Source organism: Stenella coeruleoalba (genome assembly GCF_951394435.1).
Source record: "Stenella coeruleoalba genome assembly, chromosome: 1".
Classification (NCBI taxonomy): Eukaryota; Metazoa; Chordata; class Mammalia; order Artiodactyla; family Delphinidae; genus Stenella; species Stenella coeruleoalba.
The window spans coordinates 42,749,119-42,776,036 of record NC_137169.1 but is presented as its reverse complement, the minus strand read 5'-3'; the positions used below and the strand labels follow the sequence as shown (position 1 = coordinate 42,776,036).

The 26,918-nt window shown below is 37.1% G+C and overlaps 1 protein-coding gene across 4 annotated transcripts in view; it reads right to left on the bottom strand.

Moving 5' to 3' along the window:
* OSBPL9 (oxysterol binding protein like 9) overlaps positions 1-26,918 on the bottom strand; it is a 169,202-nt gene that overhangs the window by 66,579 nt on the left and 75,705 nt on the right. For 3 of the 4 annotated variants that reach the window (XM_079901738.1, XM_079901739.1, XM_079901743.1), the window contains exon 4: positions 3,516-3,592. In XM_079901738.1, the coding sequence (XP_079757864.1) occupies positions 3,516-3,592 (77 nt within the window). Of the gene's footprint in view, positions 1-2,817; positions 2,822-3,515; positions 3,593-26,918 lie in introns of those variants that run through there. The other variant, XM_079901742.1, reaches the window with a different exon arrangement.

Here is a 26,918-nt window from a genome sequence, read left to right as displayed (position 1 = left end):
TTTTTAAAAATTCAATTCCCATGATTTTTATTTTCTTCTTTATACTAGGCTGAGCTCCATAAAGACAAGGACAATATGTCATTTATTCACAATTATATCCTCTACAACTAGTATAGTGCATGGAACACATAAGTGTCTGATAAATATTTACCAAATAAATAACTTTTCTGTATTCTCTATATGTTCTGAATTGAGCATGAACTATTTTTTTTAAGTTTTAAACTTTATTTTTATAAAGAGAAGGCAGGAAAATATAAGTTCTAAAAGTTTTCCATAAAAACACAGTTAAAATAAATTTTTGGCAGTTAAAGGAATAATCTTTAGCATCTATAAAATTGGATCATTTGTTTTTAGTTGTTTCCCAAGAGTTCAAGATAGACAGGCCATCACTATTACAACAAAATTTATTTAAAAAAAGGAATCCTTGAATCCTAAATTCCAATTTAGGAGCCAGAAATTTGTCTGCCCTCAGTAACAGCAACAACATTGGCAACATTCCTTAGCGGAATTTTCCTTTGTTGTAGGAACCCCAAGTAACTGGCTACTTCATACCATTTTACCTGTGGAAGAAGTGACACATCTACATTGCAATCACTTCCTTTGGGAAACAAAGGGCTTCAAGGGAGAAAAACAAAACACATCTATTTTCCTACATGATACAAAAATAAAATCTAATGAGGCCAGGAAAAACAATACATCTCAAAGTTCTCAATAAAGAGCAATATAAAAGCAATCTATACATCATGTGTTTGTTCATTAATTCCTTCAATTATTTCTTTATTTAACTATCATTTATCGAGCACCATTTAGAATGCCATTGAGAGCACCATTGAGAATGTACAGGGGGTGGGAATGGTAAGAGTAGTAGTTGCATTAGTAATGGCTTAAAATTTGCCAAGTTATTACTATAGCTAGGCATTATTTCAGCAAATTTACATTTAACTCATTTAATCATCAAAACAACCCTGTAAATTAGGTACTTTTATTATCTTCATTTTATAGATGAGGACATTGGAACTCAGAGTAATGTCAAGAATAAGTGGTGGCACTGGGATACAAACCAAGACATTCTGGTTCCAGAGTCAAGTCCTTCACCATACTTCACCATCTCTGGGAAGAAAATCTTTACTTTTTTTTGCCAATCAAATCAACATTTAATTACATACTTCTAAATGTCCCATCTTCTGCATGTATTAACTTTAAAAAATATATATATATAAATAACTCTTTTTATTACATGTATTTTAAAATATCAAAGCTATCAGAGTCTGACTTCCCATTTTACTACATGTATTTTAAAATATCAAAGCTATCAGAGTCTAAGACTTCCCAAAATTATCTTTTTCTTCTTGTTATTCCCAAAGATATGTAAATTCTCTTCAAAGCAAAAGTTCATATATTCCAAAACTGGATCAAATTAAGTACCTGACCTTAAGGAGTCTGCATCCTAACCGACGAGGTGGGAATTATATATACTCTAAAGGATAACAAAAAGAATATGGTAAGGATTCAGTGAACTGTGCAATGAGTAACATTCAAAGGAAAGAGATCACTGAGTTTGGGGGGTGGGGGAGGAGGGGTAGGTCAGGGGAAGAGGTCAGTTCTGAACTGGGCTTTGAAGAAAAGAGGCAGAATGCAAAGGCAGAGTGGAGGCAGATGGCATTACAGAGAGACAGAATATCATGTACAAGAATGTAGAGACCAGAAATGAAAAGATGTGTTCAGAGGAAAGCAAGTAAAGGGCAGCACTCTAGTAGGTTTATGTAGGGGTACAGTGGTGGAAATGTCTAGAAAGGCAGTCTGAGAATAGATCACATAGAGACTTGAATATCAGTCTAACCAACTGTGGAGGGAATCTCATCTGCCACATTCAGTCTAATCTGAATCTTAATATACTTATCTTCTTACTGGATCACAAATTTGCTAAAATGATGCTAGTCATTTATAAAACTGCCTAAATTAAAAAGAAACTTATGGGGCTTCCCTGCTGGTGCAGTGGTTGAGAGTCCACCTGCCGATGAAGGGGACGCGGGTTTGTGCCCCAGTCGGGGAAGATCCCACATGCCGCGGAGCAGCTGGGCCCGTGAGCCATGGCTGCTGAGCCTGCGCGTCCAGAGCCTGTGCTCCACAACAGGAGAGGCCACAACAGTGAGAGGCCCACGTACCGCAAAAAAAAAAAAAAAAAAAAAGGAAACTTATGAAGAAATTCATTAAAAAGAATTCATAGAGATTCTTCATAGAAATTATGAAGTTGCTTTTAAAAAGCATAGCTCACAAAAAAAAAAAAAGCATAGCTCACAGAGTAACTTACAGATCTCCTAGTTCAACTCCATATTCATTTCTTACAGTCTCTTCATAACAACTTCCTCATGTAATGTTTTTTAAGCCTCTGTTTGAATAACTTTCAAAGTGATGGGGAGTTCGCTATAGGATCTGGGATGTCCTATACTAACTTGTCTAATCAAGACAATTCCTGGGCAAGTTAAGTAGAGATAAAGGACTATAAAACATCAGCTTTCTAGGATTCAATCCTGTAAATCAAAATAAAATAAAATCCTCTCTATATGCCACAATACAAGCTCTTTCAGTGGAGAATAAACATAGAAAACTATCTTTAGTATGGTAGAGTAGACATTTGTTGTTTTTGTTATCTAGGATCTTTTTTTCCCTAGTCCGACTTTGCTTGGGGGCAAGGGGGTTGGGGGAACCACCTTCTACTCTATAAGTTACGTATTTCTGATGAAGCAGATAACATCCCATTTCCAGAGGAAGAACATACAGCTATGAAATTGTGATTGGTCAGGACCAGGAAAGTGATTGAAGCTGAGGTATCAGCACTAATCCTCTTAATCCAGAAAGAGCAATAGCCTCCTATAGATTTGGAGTTCCACCAATGGAAGGCTGAAATTGCTGCAACCATCTTACTACCACAAAGGGAGAACTTATCTAAAAATGAAGCCAACCCCGAAGAACTAAGACCTAGAAATAGAGATGAGGGATCTTGGTCCTCATGACATTGTTTAAATGCCTACTTCAAACCACACCCAAGCTAGATGTGCTTTTTTCTTTTAAACCAGTTTGGGTTTTTTCTTTCACTTTCATCCCTAAGAGTACTACCCAACACACATGGTAACTGCCAAATCCTGTAACAAGAAAAGTAGGTTAACTTCTCAGCACTTATCTATTATTGTGCATTATTATATAATTTGGCTATACCAATAACCAACTATAGATACTAAATTTTAAAAATGAACTTGGCACATTTTAATTTTAACATAGCATTTCACTTTCAACATTGCCTTGCACTGTCTTGTTTCTAGACAAAAATCAGTATTTTAAGCAGAAGAAAATGACTATAACTTTACTATATATTATAACACTGTAAAGGCAAAAATAAACAACTCAGAAATTAAAAGTTTTCCTTACATCCTATCAGTTATTTAAAAAAGAAAAAAGAAAACAACAACAACAAAAGACCCTAATGAACTATCCAGAAGCCATGTAAAGACTCTTACTTGAAGCTGAAGAGTATGTCGAAGAATAGTTTCTTCTAAGGCATGGATCCACTTCTCTCGCTCATCAGCATCACGAGCTGGAATAAAAGTTTATAAAAATTAAAACCTTAATTTCTACAATATATCTCCATATTTGGAAGCAAAAATTTTAAACCATGATGCTAATAGAAAAGGTTTCTGGTTGTGCCATTTCCTCAATAGATTTATCTTTCTATCCTTTCCAAAAATACAGCCATTTATATCAAAGGGAATAAATGTGTTCAATAATAGCAGGCTACCTTCCCACTGAGAATAATCAGAAAAGCTAAAATAATTATTAAAAATAACTGTTTTGAAGGCATCAGAAAACAACAAGGTAGTAAAGAATTAACAGGCCAAAATCTAGGAAAAGACAAACATCTAGAAGATGGTATATAGGGCCACTTTCCTCCTGGAGGCATTGTACATTCCAGGAGAGAAGTTGTAGATTGAGCAATTTCTTAAAAGCCTTGTCAGTATGTGTGGGCAGGGGGCATATGGGAACTCTCAATTCTTCTGTGAACTTAAAACTACTCTAAAAAATAAACTCTATGAAAAGAAAAAAAAGTCTTATCAGGCCAAAAATTGGAGACCAGGGCCCACCAAGAGTGGTGGCTCTGGCAAATAGCTCAAGTTTTGATTGGGACCTCAAAGGGCTGCACCTTGGAATTAAGAATAAAACAATTAAAATAATTGCTCAGTCATGTGGGTGGCCAGAAAAATCTTGATGCCTGAAATGGGTTAAAACTCCCCCAGGTTTTTAGTGACTCTAAGCACCTAGCTAGCAAAAGCAAATGAAAGTCTTTTCTGTAGAAAGATAACATAATCTCAGCTGCCAAATTATTTCTAAAAACAATTTTAAATACAATGTCTAGCACATAAGCAAAGATAACCAAAGATATACAAGGAGACAAGCACACATAAATGAGAATCACATGACAATAGAAACAGAAGAACAAGAGCTCCAGATAGCTGAACAAACAATCCCGCACTTTAAAAGTAACTATGCTTAATACATTCAACAAAAGACTGGAAACTTTGACAGAGACTTAGAAACCATTTTATAAATGATATACATTTTTTAAATAATTGAATATAAATTGTAAAATTGAAAAACATAATAAGCAAAATTAAGAACTCAATGGATGAGTCTTACAGCAGATTAAATCAACTAAGAAACCGTGTGAGAACTGGAAGAGAGATCAGAAGAAACTCTTCAGAACAAAAGACAATGAGTCAAAGAGATAGAAAATATAGAAGAAAGGGAGAGCAACATAGAGAGTAAGAGGGTGTAATGTGCATGTGATTGGAATACCAAAAAGAGACAAAAGAGAGAATGGAATAGAAACACTATCTGGCTAAGAATTTTTCAAAACAGATGAAAGACATTAAGCCACAGATTTCAGAAGTCCTAAGAATTCTAAGCAGAATAAATCAAAAACAAACAAACAAAACCCCACAGATAGGCACATCCCAGCAAAACTTACTGCAAACCAAAGATAGAGGAAATATCTTAAAAATAGTTGCGGTGGAGGTGGGGGGTGGGGAACAGAGAGAGAAAGGAGGACAGATTACTTTCAAAAAAGCAACAATTAAATTGTCCTAGGTCACAAAAGAAACAGTGGGGACCGGAAGACAAGACAGTACTATACTTAATGGCTAAAAGAAAATAACTTCCAATCTAGAATTTAATGAAAAATACCTTTCAGGAATTAAGATGAAATAAAGTCATTTTCAGACAAACAAAAATCAGAGAATTTGTCATCAGCATATATTTATTAAAGAAAATTTGTAAAGGTATTCTCCATGCATAGAGAATAATGTCTAATGGAAAGTGGTAGAAGCAGGAAAAATGTAGAGTAACAAAAATGATAAGTACATGAGTAAAACTAAGTGAATATTGACTACATAAAATGATAATATCTTGTGAGGTTTTAAATAAATGCATACAAAATTAAATGCAAAACAACTGCAAATAGACTGGGAAAGGGGAAATGGAGTCAAAGAATTCTAAGGTTCTTACATTGTTTGGAAAGAAAATTACCAACTAACATTTGATTTTGACAATGGAAGGATTTTGTCATAATTTTTAGAGTAATCACTGAAAGGGTTTTTTTTTTAAGTGTTTAACTTCCAAAATAATAAAATTTTACAATCCAATAATAAAAAATAATCCAATAATTGACAAAAAGGAGAAAAAAGAAACAAAATATGTAAGACAAAAAGGAAAGATGGTAAAATGGTAAATTTTTAAGCCTAAAAACATCAATAATTAAATTAAATGTAAATGAACTAAATGCTCCAACTAAAAAAGAAAGGTTTTTAAACAAGATTTTATATGATGCTTACAAGAGATACTTATTAAATATAAGGGTACAGAAGTATTGAAAATAAGAGTATAGAAAAAGATATACCATAGAAACACTAACTCCCAAAAGGTGATGTTATTTAAATCACATAAAATAGACATTATCACAAAAAGTCTTCAAGAGGCTCACTTTGTAAATACAAGTGTTCAATTAATCAGGAAGATATAAATTTATATGTAACTAAAATAACATGAAATATATACATACATGTTTTTAACACATCTCTCTTATTAACCAATAGATCAAGCAGACAGAAAAATAAGTAAGAACCTAGAAGATCTGAACAATTCCTGATGAATAAACTTGATCCAATGGGCATATATAGAACTCTGTGCACACAAAGTGTAAAAGAGATGTTCTTTTCTAGCACACACAGACTATTTCAAAAAATTGACCACATAATGGACCCTAAAGAAGTCTTAACAAATTTCAAAGGAGTTAAATCACACACAGTATATTAACAGTGAAAATGTAAGCTAGAAATCAGCTATAAGAATATAAATTAGAAAATACTCAGGTATTTGGAAAAAAGTTTTTAAAAACCACTAAATAATCTATTGGTCAAAGAAAAATATCTCACTAGAAATCAGAAAATATTTGAAACTGCATAAATGAAAACATGACATATTGAAAACTGTTGGATGCAGTTTAAAGCAGTGCATAAAGTGAAATTTATAGCCTTAAATGCATACATTTAGAAAAGCAAAAAGGTTGAAATAACAGGAAATTAAATTCGAAATAAGTAGAAAGGAAATGATAAGGAACATAAATCAATCAAGTAGAGAGCAAACAATAAGATAGATCAATAAAGCCTAAAGTTGGTTACCTGAAATAACTAATGAAATTGATGAACTTCTAGCAAGACTGATAGGAGGAGGTGACTCAGGTCATTAACATCATGAATGAGAAAGAGGACATCACAATAGATGCACACTTTCAGAAGTTTATAAGAGAATGTTATGAATAACTCCATGATGATAGAAATTAAAATTTTAATTAAATGGAAAATTTTCTTTACAGCCTACCAAAACTTCCACAAGAAGAAATTTTAAAATTTGGATAGTTCTGTAACTATTAGATAAGACCACAGGAAAGTGCCCTTGGTAGAACAAAAATACTCTATATAAAAATAATTGAAAAATCATCCCACTAAGAAAACTCCAGGCCCAGAAAGTTTCACCAGAGCACTCTGTCAAACATTTAAGGAAGAAATAATGCCAATCTAACACAAAATATTCCAGAGAATCGAAAAAGAAGAATACTCCCCAGCTCTTGTAAGGTCAACATAACTTGGATATTAACCTGACAAGACTATTATGAGAGAAAAGAATTTAAGGCAATTCTAATGCAATAAAATACATGCAAAAGTCCTTTATAAAACTGTAATACGTCAAGTCGAAGTTCAGTGTATTCCAGAAATACAAGGTTGGTTGAGTATGCAAAAAATCAAGCAACATCTAACAATATAAAAATACACATGAACAAGGTTATTCACTGTAGCATTGCTTATAATTACAAAATATTGGAAAGAGCCTCAATACTCAGACAGAGGAAGGTGGTTGAATAAACCATGGAGTACAATGCAGGTGTAAAAAAGAGAACAAGGAAGATCACTTTTGAGTGATTTTTCAGATACACTATTAAATGAAAAAAAGAAGAAAGAGGAGGATATAAGAAAATATACATGCATCTGCTTGTTTGTGCAAAATAAATAGAAGAAGGATGAACTATAAACTAAAGAGACTGGTTACCTACAAAGCACAGTGGGAAAGGATGGAAATCAGGGAAAACAGGAATGAGTTAGTAGGGATACAGAGGTAGCAACACTGCTCTGAATTTATTGTTTTGTATATACTCAGACTCTTTAGAACCATAGTAACATTTCATACATTCTCCCCCTAAATAAATAATTTTAAATCAAACCAGGATGGAGAGGGGGAACCCAGAACAGAATATAAATAGTAACAAATTAATCTAACTGTATTACAAATGAATAAGACAATCACAAAGAAGGGTATGAGGAAGAAAAAATTAAACCCAACTAACTTTGAAAACAGTATTCTAACTAGATAATGCAAGGCTAAACCAAAACATAACCATACACAAACACTGTACAAAAACTGCACAAATACTGTAAATCTGGTTTTCATAGGAGTATAGTTTAGCAATTCTGTAACTACAAACAAGTGAATATATTGTAGATTATGAGAACCAGGTTTCTCACCGTCCGAGGGAAAAAAATTACAAATAAGGAAAGGGAGAAGGCTAGAATGAGCCATGTGGTGTTGGACTAGAATTGGAGGTATCAATATGGACTCAGGGTTTTAGATAGTTAGACAGATACATACATACATAGGAAGTGACTGAAAAAGAATGGGGGCACGTCAAAAGGAAACAGGAGCCAACCTGAAGGAGTTCCAATAACCAAAGCCTAAAGAATGTGAGCAACAGAATAACTGATAGTACTGAATTATAATTCATAGAATAAAATAAATATCTAAGAGTGCAATATTGATATAAATAAATTACTTGAATAAGTAAATAAATAGGGAAGAAGGCACAGCTCTTTCTTCAGAAGAGTTATAATTCATAAGTATTATAGGGATGAAAGAAATTTTTAAATCACCTTTAGACAAACGCGGCAGCAATAATTACTGAAGGCAAGATCCACCAATGGCATACTGATAGCTAAAAACAGTGGGCAAAAGTTTGAGGAGAAACAGGATATTAGCAGAGTCTCAAAGTTATCTCCCCCAATATATTTATCAACTATGAAGGGAAGAACAGTACTTTCATGATGGAGATGTCTGGCAGACACCACCTTAATCCAGTGATCAAGGTTAACATCACCAGTAACAAATGTCTTGATGCATACCATCCCCCCCACAATATGACCCACTGAGAAGGAAACGGCATCACTTCTGTAGTATTCTTGCCAAAAAACACATAATCTCAATCTAATCATGAGAAAACATCAGATAAACCTAAACTGAGAGACAATCTACAAAATAACTAATACTCATCAAAAATGTCAAAGTCACGAAAGACAAGAAAAGAACAAGGAACTCTCATAACTAAATGCAATATGGGATCTTAGATTGAACTCTGGAACAGAAAGGGGGCATTAGAAGGGAAAAATCAAATGAGCTCTGTGTTTTAGTTAAAAGTATTGTACCAAATGGGTCAACTCAGGACATCAGAGCCTGAGCAACACATGGAGGGCATACATCAAGCCAAGGGACAACCTGGCATGGGGTATCAAAGCCAGCAGGATGAAGAGGGAAACTATACAGTGGAAAAGTGCAGCATGGAGAGTCAGAGCCCAAGAAAGGTGAGGAAGGAGTCCACATTGTCGGGGGCGGGGTCAGCCTGGCACAAGGTTTACCAGGCTGAGTGTAATGAGGGTGACATGCACACAAGGAAGTGGGTGATGATGGGAAACTTAATTACATACAGAAGGATTGATCAAATGAGTAAATACATATAAAGGGTTTCTCACTGTTGGAAAATATTAATAGTTAGAAAAGTGATAAGGGAGAAAACCAGAATGATTTTTGTGATGTTAGATTGGAAATAGAGGTATCAGTATGAACTCATGGTTTTCAATATTTATGTAAATAAATACATATGGAAATATGGACATGAATACACATTTATGTACACATGTATATTACATTCATACGTTTCCTAGCTCTGAGAGGGCCTGGGCACCATGACAGCCAACAGCAATAAGTACACCTAGCAGCAGGTATTGATTCTAAATACTATTCTCCATTAAGAGGAACTAAGGCTCCTTGGAAAAATGGTTGATTCCGGGACTAGGACAGGGAAGATAGAAAATTAGTCTGGAACATCTTTTTTGTGCCAGAAAGTAAGGAAGAAAATACTCAGAGAATGATAGGAACATGTCAAGAGAACACAGAAGTCAGCTTAAAGAAAATCCTACGGGCCAAATCAAGGACAATTTGAGCATTAAAATAAATAATGATAGTAAAGAATTATAATCCATTAAGTAAAACAGGAAACCATGAGTTACTACTGATACACATAAATTGAAAGTTTGTTGAGGAATGGGATTCAGCATAGCTTCAAAATACCTCCCCACAAAATATTAAGAAGGGAAAAAGACAAAATTTAACAACAAAAGCCTGGCAGATACCATCTCAATCAGGTTATCACAGTAAATGTCATCAGTTATGGGACAAATTAAAATTCTGTGATAAAAACACAGAATCACTTCTGTGATATTCGGGCCAGATATATAATCTGAATCATGAAGAAACATCAGGAAAAAACAAAGTGAGCGACATTCTACAAAATAATTAGCCTATAATCTTTAAAAGTGTCAAGGACATAAAAGTCAAGGAAAGACTGAGGAACTGTTCCAGACTGAAGGAGACTACAGAGACATGACAGCTAAATGCAAAATGTGATTCTGAACCAGATTCTCTTTCTATAAAGGACATTATTGGGACAACTGGCAAAACCTGAATAGAGTCTAAGGATTAGATGGTATTAATGCATCAATGTTAATTTCCTGATTTTAATGGTTGCATAGTGTGTATACAGGAAAACTTCCTTGTTTGCAGGAAATATATAATAATAAAACATTCAGGGGTGATGGGACATCCATTTAACAACTTACTTTCAAATAGTTCTGGGGCAGGGGTCAAAGTTCTTTGTACTGTATTTGCAACTTTTTTGTGTGAGATTATTCAAATTTTTAAAAACTGTATTTTAAAGGCATTATTATAATAAATCAAAGAAGACATAAATAAACAGAAATACTGTTTCACGGGTTGGAAGATTCAATACTATAACAATATTTGAATTGATCTATAGATTAAATGCAATGCAAATCAAAAGTCCAAAACACATTTTGGGGAATCTGACAAGCTGATTCTAAAATACAAATACAGGGAATTCCCTGGTGGTTCAGTGGTTAGGACTCCACACTTCCACTGCTGGGGCCATGCGTTCAATCCCGGGTTGGGGAACTAAAGATCTTGCAGGCCATGCAGTGCAACCCCCCCCAAAAAACAAAAAAACCCAAAAAACAAAAAACAATACAAAGACAAAATGGTACAAAAGATAAAGAATAGCAAAGGCTTTCTTGAAAAGAGAGAAGCATTCTTAGAGGATTTACTCTATCACATATAAAGTCTTACTACAAAGCTACAACAATTAAGAAAAAGTGGTACTGGAGCTAGGATAAACAGCAAACCAATGAAACAGAACAGAGCCCAGAAACAGACCCACTCATATATATGGACACTTGGTTTGTGGTTAGCGTGGTTCCAAAGAACAATAAGGAACAATCTTTCAATAAATGGTGGTAGGACAATGGGGGGGGCGGGAAATGAAACTTGACCCTACCTTGTACTATACATAAAAATCAATTCCAGGTGATTCCCTAATTCTTAAATATGAAAGAAAAACAATACATTTTCCAGAAGGTAAAACAGGAGAATATCGTCATAACTTTGGGATAGAAGAAAGCTTCTTAAACAGGGTACAAAACTTAAACAAGATATAAAGACAATGACATAAATTTAACTACATCAAACTTAACAATTTGGGTTCATCAAAAGACACCATTTAGAGAATATCATGGTAAACAACTGTGACATATGAAATTAAAGAACATGGACTCCAGAGCCAGAACGTCCAGGTTCAACTCTGAACTTTGCTGTCTATTAACCACACGACTTTCAACAAGTTACTTAACCTTTTTAAGTCTCAGTGTTCTCATCTGTAAAATGAGGACAGTAATAGAATCTATCCCATAGATTATTATTATTATTATAATAATAATTAATTATTATTTATAATTAATTTATATTATAATTAATTATAATATATAATTATTATAATTATATATTTATATAATATATATATATTATATATAATTATAATATTATATTATATATTATATATATATATAATTATATATATTATATATATATATAATTATATATATATAATTATAATATATAATATATAATAAATTATAATATAATTATAATTTATATTATAATTAATTTATAATATAATATAATTAATTATTAATTAATAATAATTAATAATTATTATTAATAATCTCTGTTATTACAGAGATTAAATGAGTTAGTCCAAATATAACACTTGGACAGGTAAATGGCATAAGGTAAGTGCTCAATAAGCAGTAATTATTATTATCATCACTGTTGAGCATTTATTATAACTTATCCCTGACTCCATGGAGCTCAAAAATCTGGTAAAAAAGACAGATTTGTATTTAGCTGTATAAATACATAGCTTATGTCACCACCAAAGGGTATGAATGAAAAATCAGGGAAGAACTCCTTAAGGGTTTAGATCTTAAAGAATAGTAATTAGTTTGTCAAATAGAGAAAGATAAGGACATCCTGACAGTGGAAAGACACTAACAAAAGCACTTAAGCATGAAAAGGGTGAAAACTGGGAAACTGGTTTCAATGTGTCTGGAACAGTAGGCTGACAGGGGAAGAGGAAATGGCAAGAGTTTAGGATCCCATCCCAAGGAGTGTGAATGGACTTTATGACAATGGGGAGCCCCTGAAGAATTTCAAGCATGAGAGTGACATGGTCTAATTTGCATATTAAAATTATCAATCTGGCAGCGCTGTGGACAATGAAAACTGAAGGTGGCAAAAACAGAGGTGGCAGTCCAGTTAGGAAGTGGTTGTGAGAGTGAGGCCTGAACTGAGAAATGTCTGGGACGTGACATGAGGCACCATTCTCACAGCCATCAGGGCACCAATAGCAATCACCTTTAAATCTGCCACCTCCTCACAAACAAGCACCAGATCCTTCCTTGACATAGTCCCTCTCTCTACCCTTTCTTTCCATCCCTACTGACAACATGCTCGTTCAAGCTCTCATACAGTCTCATGCCTGTAAACAAAACATCACCACAAAAGTAGTACATGTGCTTAACTCAAATGCAGCCTGCACACCTCACTCAGATTTGAGCTTATATTGCAAGGCTGCTTCCATCAAAAACCTTAACATTCTCCCATACCCTACTGAATGTACCTAACCTCCCTAACAGTAAAGGTCCTCCACATCTTTTATTTCATGCCTCTTTTCTACAAACCAAACCATCTTCTCATTGGCCCCTAAACACTCTAAATGAATTGTTTTCCTGTTCATGGCATACTTTCCCCCTCCTCGAATCTTAACACCGACTCTACCTTCCTTCCCATCTTTAAGCCCCATGTGCCTCAGAACAAGTCCTAGTTCTCCTCCTTTTGACATGCCTCCATTCTTTTTCATGCACTTCCTATCTATCTATCTATCTATCTATCTATCTATCTATCTATCTATCTATCTAAAATCATGAGTTCATATTGATACCTCCAATTCTAGTCCAACACCACATGGCTTATAGGCTCACTGGCATAAAGATAGATATATAGACCAATGGAACACAGAAGAGCACAGAAATAAACCCTTATGTATGGGCAAATGATTTTTGACAAGGGTGCCAAGACTATACAATGGGGAAAAGACAGTCTCTTCAACAAATGGTGCTGGAAAAAGTGGATATCCACATTCAAAAGAATGAAGATGGACCCTTACCATATACAAAAATTGACAGAAAATTCATAGTTATTGACACTCTGTGCATCTTGTGGGATCTTAGTTCCCTGGCCAGGGACTGAACCCAGGCGCACGGCAGTGAAAGCATGGAGTCCTAACCATTGGACTGCCAAGGAATTCCCTGAAAATGTTTTAAAGACTTAAATGTAAGACTTAAAACTAAATGTAAGAAGAAAACATAGGGGGAAATCTTTAGAACATTGGATTTGCAGGGATTTCTTGAATATGATATCAAAAGCACAGGCAATAAAATTTAAAAATAGACAAATAGAACTACAGTAGTCCTCCTTTATCCACAGTTTCACTTTCTGCAGTTTTGGTTACTCCCCCACGCCCCCACCCCCTGGTTAACCAGGTCCTAAAACATTAAATGGAAATAAACAATTCATAAGTTTTAAACTGTGCATCATTCCGAGTAGCTTGATGAAATCTCACACTGTCCTGCTTTGTCCTGTCCAGGATCCCCAACCATCGACATAATGCACTTCTTACACCCAACAATCAAAACTGTCATGGTTCCATGATCCACCCTAAGCAGATGATCCTCCTTCCAATGCATCATCAGGTCAATGGTAGCCTAATGTTACTTCATAATGCCTTCATCATTTACCTCACTTCATCTCATCACTAGGCATTTTATCATCTCACATCATCAAAGGAAGAAGTTGAGTACAGTACAATAATATATTTTGAGAGAGGCCACATTCATATAACTTTTATTACAGTATCATTATAATTGTTCTATGTTATTATTATTGTTTTTAATCTCTTACTGTGCCTAATGTATAAATTAAACTTTATCATAGGTATGTATGTATAGGAAAAAAAACAGTATATATAGAGTTCAGTACTATCTGCGGTTTCAGGCATCCACTGGGTGTCTTGGAATGTATCCCCGTGATACGGGGGGACTACTGTACAACAAACTTAAAAATTTATGTGCATCAAAGGAAACAATCAACACAGAGAAAAGGCAACCTAAAGAATAGGAGAAGATAACTGCAAATCATATATCTGATAAGGGGTTAATATCCAGAATACATAAGAAACATCTACAATTCAACAACAACAACTTGATTAAAAAAATGGGCAAAGGACAGCAATCAAACAAGAAAAAGAAGTAAAACGTATCCAAATTGGAAGGGAAGAGGTAAAACTGTCATTATATGAAGATGACATGATACTATATACAGAAAACCCTAAAGACTCCGCACAAAAACTATTAGAACTGATAAACGAATTCAGCAAGGTAGCAGGATATCAAATTAACATACAGAAATCTGTTGCATTTCTTTACACTAACAATAAAGTATTAGAAAGGGAAAGTAAACCAAAAATCCCTTTTAAAATCCCATCAAAAAGATGAAATACTTAGGAATAAACATGACCAAGGAGGAAAGAGACTTATATGCTGAGAACTATAAAATATTGATAAAGGAAACTGAAGATGATTCAAAGAAATGGAAAGATATCCCTTGCTCTTGGATTGGAAGAATTAACATTGTTAAAATGGCCACACTACCCAAAACAATCTACAGATTTAATGCGATCCCTATCAAATCACGCATGACGTTTTTCACAGAACTAGAACAAATAATCCTAAAATTTATATGGAACTATAAAAGACCCCAAATTGCCAAAGCTATCCTGAGGGAAAGGAACAAAGCTGGAGGCGTAACCCTCCCAGACTTCAGACAATACTACAAAGTTACAGTAATCAAAAGTGTGGTTAGGGCACAAAAACAGACATATGGATCACTGGAACAGACTAGAGAGCCCAGAAATAAACCCACACACCTATATGGTCAATTAATCTTCGACAAAGGAGGCAAGAACATACAATGGAGAAAAGACAGTCTCTTCAGCAAGTGGTGTTGGGAAAGCTGGACAACCGCTTGTAAATCAATGAAGTTAAAATACACCCTCACACCATACACAAAAATAAACTCAAAGTGGCTTAAAGACTTAAATATGTCACCATAAAACTCCTAGAAAAGAATATAGGCAAAACATCCTCTGACATAAATCGTACCAATGTTTTCTTAGCTCAGTCTCCCAAAGCAATAGAAATAAAAGCAAAAATAAATAAATGGGACCTAATCAAACTTACAAGTTTTTGCACAGCAAAGGAAACCATATACAAAATGAAAAGACAACCTACAGAATGGGAGAAAATACTTGCAAACGATGCGACCCACAAGGAATTAATTTCCAAAATATACAGACAGCTCATACAGATCAATACCAAAAAAAACAAATAACCCAATCAAAAAATGGGCAGAAGACCAAAACAGACATTTCTCCAAAGAAGACATACACATGGCCAACAGGCACATGAAAAGATGCTCAACATCACTAGTTATTAGAGAAATGCAAATCAAAACCACAATGGGGTACCACCTCACACCAGTCAGAATGGCCATCATTAAAAAGTCTACAAATAATAAATGCTGGAGATGGTGTGGAGAAAAAGGAACCCTCCTACACTGCTGGTGGGAATGTAAATCAGAGCTATCACTATGGAAAACAGTATGAAAGTTTCTTTAAAAAACTAAAAATAGAGTTACCACATGATCCAGCAATCCTACTCCTGGGTACATACTGGAAGAAAACTCTAATTTGAAAAGATACGTGCACCCCAGTGTTCAGAGCAGCACTATTTACAACAGCCAAGACATGGAAGCAACCTAAATGTCCATCGACAGAGGAATGGATAAAGATGTGGTATATTCACAGTGGAATACTATTCAGCTATTAAGAAAGAATGAAATAATGTCATTTGCAGCAACGTGGATGGACATAGAGATCATCATACTAAGTAAAGTAAATCAGAAAGAGAAAGACAAATACATTGTGATATTGCTTATATGTGGACTCTAAAATATGACACAAATGAACTTATTTACGAAACGGAAACAGACTCACAAACATAGAAAACAAACTTGTGGTTACCAAAGGCGAAAAAGGATGGAGGAAGGATAAATTAGAAATTTAGGATTAGCAGATATATATAAAATAAACAACAACGTCCTACTGTATAGCACAGGGAACTATATTCAATATCCTGTAATAAACCATAATGGAAAAGAATATGAAAAAGAATATGCATGGGGCTTCCCTGGTGGTGCAGTGGTTGAGAGTCCGCCTGCCGATGCAGGGGACACGGGTTCGTGCCCCGGACTGGGATGATCCCACATGCCGCGGAGCGGCTGGGCCTGTGAGCCATGGCCGCTGAGCCTGCGCGTCCGGAGCCTGTGCTCTGCAACGGGAGAGGCCACAGCAGTGAGAGGACTGCGTACCGCAAAAAAAAAAAAAAAAAAAGAATATGTATGTATATATGTATAACTGAATCACTTTGCTGTACACCAGAAACCAACACAACATTGTAAACCATCTATACTTCAATTAAAAAATTTTTTAACATCTTTATTGGAGTATAATTGCTTTACAATGGTCTGTTAGTATCTGCTAACAAAGTGAATCAGCTATACATATATCCCCATATCTCCTCCCTCTTGCATCTCCCTCCCACGCTCCCTATCCCACCCTTCTAGGTGGACACAAAGCACAGAGCTGATCTCCTTGTGCTATGCGGCTTCTTCCTACTAGCTATCTATTTTACATTTGGTAGTGTATATATGTCCATGACACTCTCTCACTTCGTCCCAGCTTACCCTTCCCCCTCCCCGTGTCCTCAAGTCCATTCTCTACGTCTGCATCTTTATTCCTGTCCTGGCCCTAGGTTCTTCAGAACCAAAACAAACTTTAAGGTTAAAAAAAAAGAAACGGGCAAAGGACTTGAATAGACATTTCTCCAAAGAAGACATACAAGTGGCCAATCAGAACATAAAAGGATGCTCAATATCACTAATCATTAAGGAAATGCAAATCAAAACTATTAGAGGGACTTCCCTGGTGGTGCAGTGGATAAGTATCCACCTGCCAACGCAGGGGATATGGGTTCGATCCCTGGTCTGGGAAGATCCCACATGCCATGGAGCAACCAAGCCCACACGCCACAACTACTGAGGCTGTGTTCTAGAGACTGCGTGCCACAACTAATGAGGCTGCATGCCTCAACTACTGAAGCCCACACGCCTAGAGCCCATGCTCCGCAACAAAAGAAGCCACTGCAAGGAGAAGCCCGCGCACCACAACAAGGAGTAGCCCCTGCTCGCCACAACTAGAGAAAGCCCGTGTGCAGCAATGAAGACCCAACGCAGCGAAAAATAAATAAAATTAAATCTTTAAAAAAAAAACCAAAAAAACTACAATGAGATAATCCCTTCACATCCATCTGGATGGCCACTATCAAAAGAAGAGAAAATAGACGCCTTGGCGAGGACGCAGAGAAGTTGGAGCCCTTGTTGGTGGGAATGTAAATGGTACAGCCACTATGGAAAACAGTACAGAGGTTCCTCAAAAAATCAAAAGTAGAATTATCATATGATCCAGCAATTTAAATTTTGGGTATATACCACAAATACTCAAAGCATAATCTCAAAGAGATATTTGCACATCTATGTTCATCACAGCATTATTCACAATAGCCAAGGGCTGGGTGCAACCCAAATGTTCATCAACAGATGAATGGATAAAGAAAATGTGAAAGATACACACAATGGAATATTGTGCAGCCTTTAAAAAGGAGAAAACCATGTCATATGCTATGACATGGATGAACTTTGAGGACATTATGCTAAGTGAAATAAGCCAGTCACAAAAGGACAAATACTGTATGATTCTACTCATATGAAATATTTAAAGTGGTCAAAATCATAGAAACAGAAAGTAGAAATGTGTTCACCAAGGGTTGGGGGTGGGGAAGAGGGAGAGGGAATTAGTGTTTAGCAGGTATAGAGTTTCAGTGTCACAAGATGAAAAACTTCTAGAGATCTGCTCCACTACAATGTGAATATGTACTACTGACCTATACACTTAAAAATGATTAAGGGACTTCCCTGGTGGTACAGTGGTTAAGAATCTGCCTGTCAACGCAGGGGATACGGGTTTGACCCCTGGTCTGGGGGATTCCACATGCTGTGGATCAATTAAGCCCATGCGCCACAATTACTGATCCTGCCTAGAGCCCACAAGGCACAACTACTGAGGCCGCATGCTGCAACTACTGAAGCCTGCGCGCTTAGAGCCCGTGCTACGCAACAAGAGAAGCCACCATGATGAGAAGCCCACGTACTGCAATGAAGAGTAGCCCCCGCTCACCGCAACCAGAGAAAGCCCATGCGCAACAATGAAGACCCAACGCAGCCAAAAAACAAAAAAAAAAAAAGTTCAAGATGATAAATTTAATGTTATGTGTTTTGGTTTTTTTTTTTTTTTTTTTTTGCGGTACGCGGGCCTCTCACTGTTGTGGCCGCTCCCGTTGCGGAGCACAGGCTCCGGACGCGCAGGCTCAGCGCCCATGGCTCACGGGCCTAGCCGCTCCGCGGCATGTGGGATCTTCCCGAACCGGGGCACGAACCCGTGTCCCCTGCATCGGCAGGCGGACTCTCAACCGCTGCGCCACCAGGGAAGCCCAATGTTATGTGTTTTTTACAATAGTTTTTTTTTTTTTTTTTTAATGGAGGCTTGGACTAAGTTGTCCCTTCCAGCTGAAAATTCAATATTCTATTATTCTGACTAACCTAGCCAACCTTCTCCCATTCTCTCAAGAGGCAGTAAACAAACCTCTACCCTACTGTATCTAATAGGAAAAATATCTTTGTGGATATGAAGCACCAATGAGATATCTGGTTATTATTCAATCATAATAAATTGTTGATTAGAGAAATAAAAATATGGTAATGATATACACAATTCACAATCCACCTGCAGAAACAGCTCTCTAGAAGTAAAATTAAAGCTGTACTAACTCTGAATGAACCCCTGCTAAAAGGGCCCAATTTAATGAATTAGTTAAAACAACTTACAGATAGTACATTATTTTCCCCAAATCTATATAGGTTAACTCTCCCTCCCTCTTTTTATAATGTTATTTATACATTCAGCTTATCTCTATGATTCCTTCTCTAGCACCTACCTTTCCTCTTCATTACATTTTTCAAGCTCTCTTTCCATTCTCTTAGCCCGTGGGCTCCAAATTTTGTTTGGCTGTGACCCACAATAAGAAATACATTTATAACATGGCCTCAGTTCACAAACACATAAACACATATGTGTGTACATACACGTATACATGTAAAACTGAACATTAGTTTCACAAAACAATGTATGCTCTTACTACATGCCATAAGCACTGGTATTTTCCCTGCTGTACTTTACTGTTTTTTTGGGGGTTTTTTTGCGGTACGCAGGCCTCTCACTGTTGTGGCCTCTCCCATTGCGGGCGGAGCACAGGCTCCGGACGCGCAGGCTCAGCGGCCATGGCTCACGGGCCCAGCCGCTCCGCGGCATGTGGGATCTTCCCGGACCGGGGCATGAACCTGTGTCCCCTGCATCGGCAGGCGGACTCTCAACCACTGCGCCACCAGGGAAGCCCTGTACTTTACTTTTTAAGAAATGTTTATCTTGGCCCACTAAATAGGTTTCACAATCCTCTAATGGATTGCCATCCATGGTTTGGAAAACACCTCTAAGCCCCACAAAGCTATTGCTTTTCAGTATCTCTTAAACTGTATAGTGTAAAGGCTAAGAAGGGCTCTGATACCCAGCTTTTCCCTTATTCACCCAGCCCTTGGGCAACTCACTTAAACTTCTGAGGTTTACTCTCCTCATCTATAATCTGGGGATGGTAATACTACCTATGGGCATGACAATAATACCTAGACTTCATAAGGTTGTTGTGAGGTTTAAATGAGATAATTAATCTGTACAATATTTACCACAGTACCTGACATAAACTAAAATATCAGTATGTTAGACTCACAGATGTGGAGAACAGATTTGTGGTTGCCGAGGGGGAGAGGGGGAAGGAAGGAGTGGGAATTTGGGTAGCAGATGCAAACTATTATACATAGGATGGATAAACAAGATCCTACTGTATAGCACAGGGAACTATACTCAATATCCTGTGATAAACCATAATGAAAAAGAATATGAAAAAGAATATATATATGTATAACTGAATCGCTTTGCTGTATAACAAAAATTAACACAACATTGTAAACCAACTGTACTTCAATAAAATTAAAAAATGTATGTTGGGCTTCCCTGGTGGCGCAGTGGTTGGGAGTCCGCCTGCTGATACAGGGGACACGGGTTCGTGCCCCGGTTCGGGAAGATCCCACATGCCACGGAGCAGCTGGGCCCGTGAGCCATGGGCGCTGAGCCTGCGCGTCCGGAGCCTGTGCTCTGCAACGGGAGAGGCCACAACAGTGAGAGGCCCGCGTACCGCAAAAAAAAAAAAATTATGTTATTATTATCACATACAGCCTTAAGAGAAAACAAGTTCTACTAATAATCTGATAAATGATTAGTCAGAGAAAATAAGTAGGGAAGGATTATTGGTAACTCCTAATTCCCAATAATGCCTGGCTTATATAGAAACAATATAAGGCACACAGAAAGAGAAACAACGTTCATCCAGTAAGTAAAATACTTACATTTTCAGGATTCTATAATCTTAGCTCTTTTATTACATATCTATTTACATTTCCTACATTATACATATTTAAAGTAGATTTTTAAACAAGTTTCCAAAACTCCTATACCTTACCATTCCTGATCCCACTATTTAGGAATCTGTCCTCCTTGTCATATTTTCTTCTCCTTTAAGACATATGACAAAGTATGAATAAACTACTGCTTGTTTGCAAAAGGAAGTGGTTATTCGCCTGTCTTGTAACTGAAGCAAAAAGAAGAATTAGCCTCTATAATCAGGAAGCCCTTCTTTTCTCTGAAAGTTGTTGTGAAATGAAAACATTATGCAAAACCATATTTATAAGATCAAATGCTGAGACACTACTCAAATACCTACTGAGCCCCAATGTGCACCAGGTACTATGTTGGAGTTATGAGCAAGGATAAGACAATCTGTGATCTCAAGCAATTTAGTCTCTTGGAAAGTACAATCACTTGGTTGAGTAGCGTACTGTTTAGTGAGGTGTTATCTTCACCCATTCTAAGAGCCTCTGATACGTGCTCATTAGCATCCTATACATTCTTCTGTGCTACACTGAAATGTCACCTTCTCCATATATGTTCCTCATGATAAAGGGATCTGCTCTCTCCTTCTTTTAATTTATTCAAATGTTCCCATGCTCAGGTAGTATATAAATACATGCCATATACCAGTCATTGTCTTAGGCATTAGGGGCCCACCTTTGAGTTTACCGCTCTAGTCCAGCAATTTGGCAGATCCAAATCTACCTTTTCTTACTTCCCAATATACTCCTCCACAAACCATTACATTTCAGTTACACTGTACTTACTATTAACATGACTCACAATTCCCAGCTTTTGCTCAAGTTGTTCCTTCCACTGAAATGCCCGAGTCCTGTCTCTATCTGTGAAATAATAAAAGCTAACTCTACTGAGCACTTAATGTGTCAGCACTGTCTGACACTTATGTCTAAACATACATGTAGTAACTAATTAAATCCTCAGAACAGCTACATGAGATAGGTATTATTATTTTCCTTATTTTCCAGAATAGAGAAACAGAAAAGTTCGGTATTTTGCAATGATATACCACTGAGAAAGGAGCCAGTAAAAATTAAGCCTCTAGGCTTCAAGCAACCCTAGCCCTGTTAAATAAGCTTCATCCCATGCCCTTCTTACTAGACAAAGTCCTTCTCAAGAGATAACAGTATAAATTTTCCACTTTGGAGATAGTATATGAAATAGAGAAAAACAAGAGCCCAAAACTCTAATCAGAAAACTTGGATTCAAGTCCCAGTTTCACTACTTTTGTGTGACCTCAGGAGGACAGGACTTAATAACTAGTTATATACACAAATTTAAAAAGGGGTAAACATCACCAACCACCTCAAAGGTCTACTGTGAAAATCGGGTGAAATAACATATATAACAACACTGGGAGTACAAGGAGGTCAAGGGGTCCTTAGGGCAAAACTGTTTTCATGACAATACTAAAACGCTATCTGTGTTTTTCACTATGTTGACATTGGTACCAATGGTGCAAGAGCAATGGTGGTGAAACTGCTGGCACCTCAGCACAAATGGAGGCCATGGCACCAAACTGAACTTATAGTCATTATATTCTTCACCACCATGTACTAGAAGAAAAAAAAAAAGTCCTGTTTCACTCAAGAATGCCCTTGAAGAAATAGTAAATTACTATTACATCTTGAGTATATGCTTTTTAAATAGTCTGTGTGACAAGTGGGAAGTAAACATAAAGCACTGCTGCTGCATATCAAAGTATAATGATTATTTCAAGGAAAAGCACTATGCAATTGTCTGAATTGTGAGCTAAGCAGCTCTTTTCTCATGGAATATGATTTTTACTTGACAGAACAACTGACAAACTCTATTATTCACACTGGGGTATTGGGCAGACATTTCCCTGAAAATAACCTGTCGTTTGACAGTATTTGTTGCCAATTATAGAATTCAGGCTTCCAAGCAAACATTTAGCATTTTAGAAAAGCTGTATTCACCAGCCACTATGACTTTGACAGATTTTCAATACTTAAAGCCTCTTCTGATGAGTTTGGGACAATATCAACAAATACAATTTTTTATGTGATACAATGAAATGTGTCAATACTTAGAAGATTTGTATATGACCAATGCATGATGTTACAGAATCATACATAGGGTGAAAGATCCATTCAAAATGCCACACAGACCAATGGATTTAAATGTAATAGAGTACTTTCATATATAAATTTCATTGTTATAGTTTCAGATACCACACTGCAACTAACCTTTAAGAAACTATCACTTGTTGAGTTTTGGTCAAGTATCAAAGAAGAATATTCACATTATCTGAAAAGGCTATTAAAATACTCCTCCTCCCTTTTCTAGCTATATCTAGCTCATATATCTGTATGAGGCTATATTTTCTTCATATAGTTCAACCAAAACAACATATCATGAAAGACTGAATGTAGAAGCAGATATGAGAATCCAGCCATCTTCTATTAAACCAGACATTTAAAAGATTTACAAAAATGTAAAACAATGTCATTCTTCTCACTAATTTTTTTTGTTTGGGAAAATGGTTATTTTCCCAATCTGATGCATATTTTCTTAATTCACAAAGCCTGACATGTTCTTAGCAACTAACTGATACTCATAATTACCAGACAAATGATAATCGTCATCTTCTCAAACGATACTTTCTCAATGAAGCCTCCTGACCAGCATACACTAAAACCTGGCCCCCCAATCTAGCATTCCCTGTTCCCCATATCCTGCTGTACATTTTATTTTCTTCACTGTACGTATCCCTTCTTTTATATATATTTATATATGTGTAAATGTGTATATTTTTACATACATATGTTTGTATATATTCATATGTGTTTATTATTTACTGTCTGTCCCCTGTCACTGAAATGTAAACTTCACAAAGGCAGGGATCTTTACTTGCTTTACTTCATTTATTTATGTATCCCAAGCCCCTAGAATTATGCCAGGCAAATAAGTGTTCAATAAATATTTGTTAAATGAGGAATAATGATTGCACTGATTTCATTATTCAGTGTATGGTTCCATGTTTTCTATTTGGAATCTAAAAATAGGCTGGATTTCCTAACAAATCATTAGTTTTGCTTAGTAACCTTTAAAGCTGCCATAACTGGCTCCCCCAAAGATTTATGAACAGTTTTAGCTGAAGTCTCCAAACTGCTGAATAAAATACAAGCAAATATTTACAAAAGGCTTTCTCCACCACAACTTCTGCTTTGACTATCTGAAGCAATACTGTGCTTCTCCTGGACAGAGTCAGCATTGTATTGGGCAACTGGATATCTTTGATTCCATCAAAGCAGACAATGAAAATCCGATGTAGATTAATGGGTTATTTTCAATTCATTCTACAACCACATGCTTCCAAGTCAAGTTATTCCTGGTAATTGAAAATTCTCACCAAATTTGTATGTAACTATATCCTAATAATTTTAGCTCCTGCATAAGATGTGTCCTAACTATTTTAACTCCAACTTTTTTTTTTTTTGCGGTACGCGGGCCTCTCACTGTTGTGGCCTCTCCCGTTGCGGAGCACAGGCTCTGGACGCGCAGGCTCAGCGGCCATGGCTCACGGGCCCAGCGGCTCCGCGGCATGTGGGATCTTCCCAGACCGGGGCACGAACCCGTGTCCCCTGCATCGGCAGGCGGACTCTCAACTACTGCGCCACCAGGGAAGCCCAACAGCTACTATTTTTTGAGCCCTGCTATTTACCAGTCATCATGCTGAGTATTTATTTGCATTTTCTCTAATAGCATCAATACAACAAGTCTGGAGGTCGGTATTGCCATCCTTGTTTTACTGGTGACCCCCTCCTCCACATTTAGGCTTCCTAGGTGGGTAGGGCTTCCTCTGCAAAGGAGGAATAAATATTGGAAGACATGTTGGCCTGTTTTCCTCAACAACTTGAGCATGCTCCCTCAGCTGACATATTAAGAGAGAACCCTTTAGTCAAAAACTCTGGAGTAAAGTTAAACAGGGTACAGGTCAATACCTGTTTGACCCCCTGCCTTTAAATCCATACAGGGGGACTTCCCTGGTGGCACAGTGGTTAAAAATCCACCTGCCAATGCAGAGGACATGGGTTTGAACCTTGGCCCGGGAGGATCCCACATGCCATGGAGCAACTGAGCCTGTGGGTCACAACTGCTGAGCGTGCGCTCTAGAGCCCATGAGCCACAACTACTGAAGCCTGTGCACGTAGAGCCCGTGCTCCGCAACAAGAGAAGCCACTGCAATGAGTAGCCCCTGCTCATTGCAACTAGAGAAAGCCTGCAAGCAGTAACGAAGACCCAACACAGCCAAAAGTAAATAAAATAGATAGATTAAAAAATAATCCATACAGGGAACATTCCTGAGCCTTTCTTCAGCCAGTCTTCCAAGCCTCCCTCACACCTGGTGAAAGAATGCACACCTCACACTTCATGCCATGACTCACACCAGTCTATTCTGACCAATGTCCTGGTTCCCTTGCTTCAGCTGGGCCCCTGCCAGTGACAACTAGCAACTTGGATACACACTGAGCACAGGAGAAACTGTGACAACCTGATAGCATGAAAACCCTAACTACTGTCAGAGTAGGAAGCATACTGTACTGTTTAGAAGAAGAGAAAGCAGCAGTGAAGCTAGAGCTGCAAAGAGGCTAAGGCATGGTGAAAAGAGAAGTCTGTGTGGCTAAGAGTAAGAAAGGAAGCAAGTCATGGAGAAACAGTGCTGCGTAATGAAGATGGCATGGGCTTGAATTCTGGCTCAGCCACCTCCCATATGTGGTACCTTGGATAAAAACTTCTCCAAGCCTCAGTTTCCTTATCTATAAAATGGGAATAAAAATACCTATTTTATAAACATGTGTGGGGGTGCACACGAGGATTACAGTGCCTAGCATCACATTAACTGCACTCTTAGTGTCTGCTTCCTCTCTACTGCACTCCCTTCTTTTATTCATCAGAGGCTCACTTCTAGAATATAATCACCTCCAGAAAAGATTTCCAGTCATTCTCTCCAATATTAAAAAGAAAAAAATCCCATTGACACCCACCCGCACTTGGCTTAAATGACCCATATACAAGGGCTCAACTCAAATTTCTTTTATGTGATCCCCTAATTCCACCCACTAGGCAGTCCCACCCAAAGCAGATATCCTCATTAAAGCCAGCAACCCAGCAAAGATGCAGCTTCTTTACAGTTTATCTGAATTCGAATTCTTTTTTCTGGGGCATTAGTCGAAACCGTCTTAGGGTCCTCCAAATTTAATACTAAGAAAATGCAATGATGAGTGACTTCCCTGTCGGCACAGTGGTTAAGAATCTGCCTGCCAATGCAGGGGACACAGGTTCAATCCCTGGTCCGGAAAGATCCCACATGCTGAGGAACAACTAAGTCCGTGCACCACAACTACTCAGCCTGCGCTCTAGAGCCCACATGCCACAACTACTCAGCCTGTGCACCTAGATCCCGTGCTCTGCAACAAGAGAAGCCACGGCAATGAGAAGCACGTGCATCATCACAACGAAGAGGAGCCCCCACTCGCTGCAACTAGAGAAAACCCGTGCACAGCAATGAAGACCCAACACAGCCAAAAATAAATTAATTAAAAAAAAAAAAAGAAAATGCAATGATGAAGCACAACTTGAATTTATATGCTGAACCAATGTTACATGTGGAGTACATTGATGAAAGCACCATGATCACGAGAATGAATGTTCATAAACTGCAAGTATAGTTAATAAAGGAGGTTGAAAGGCCAAAGATGACCCTGGCAGAAGTGAGTATTTTCTT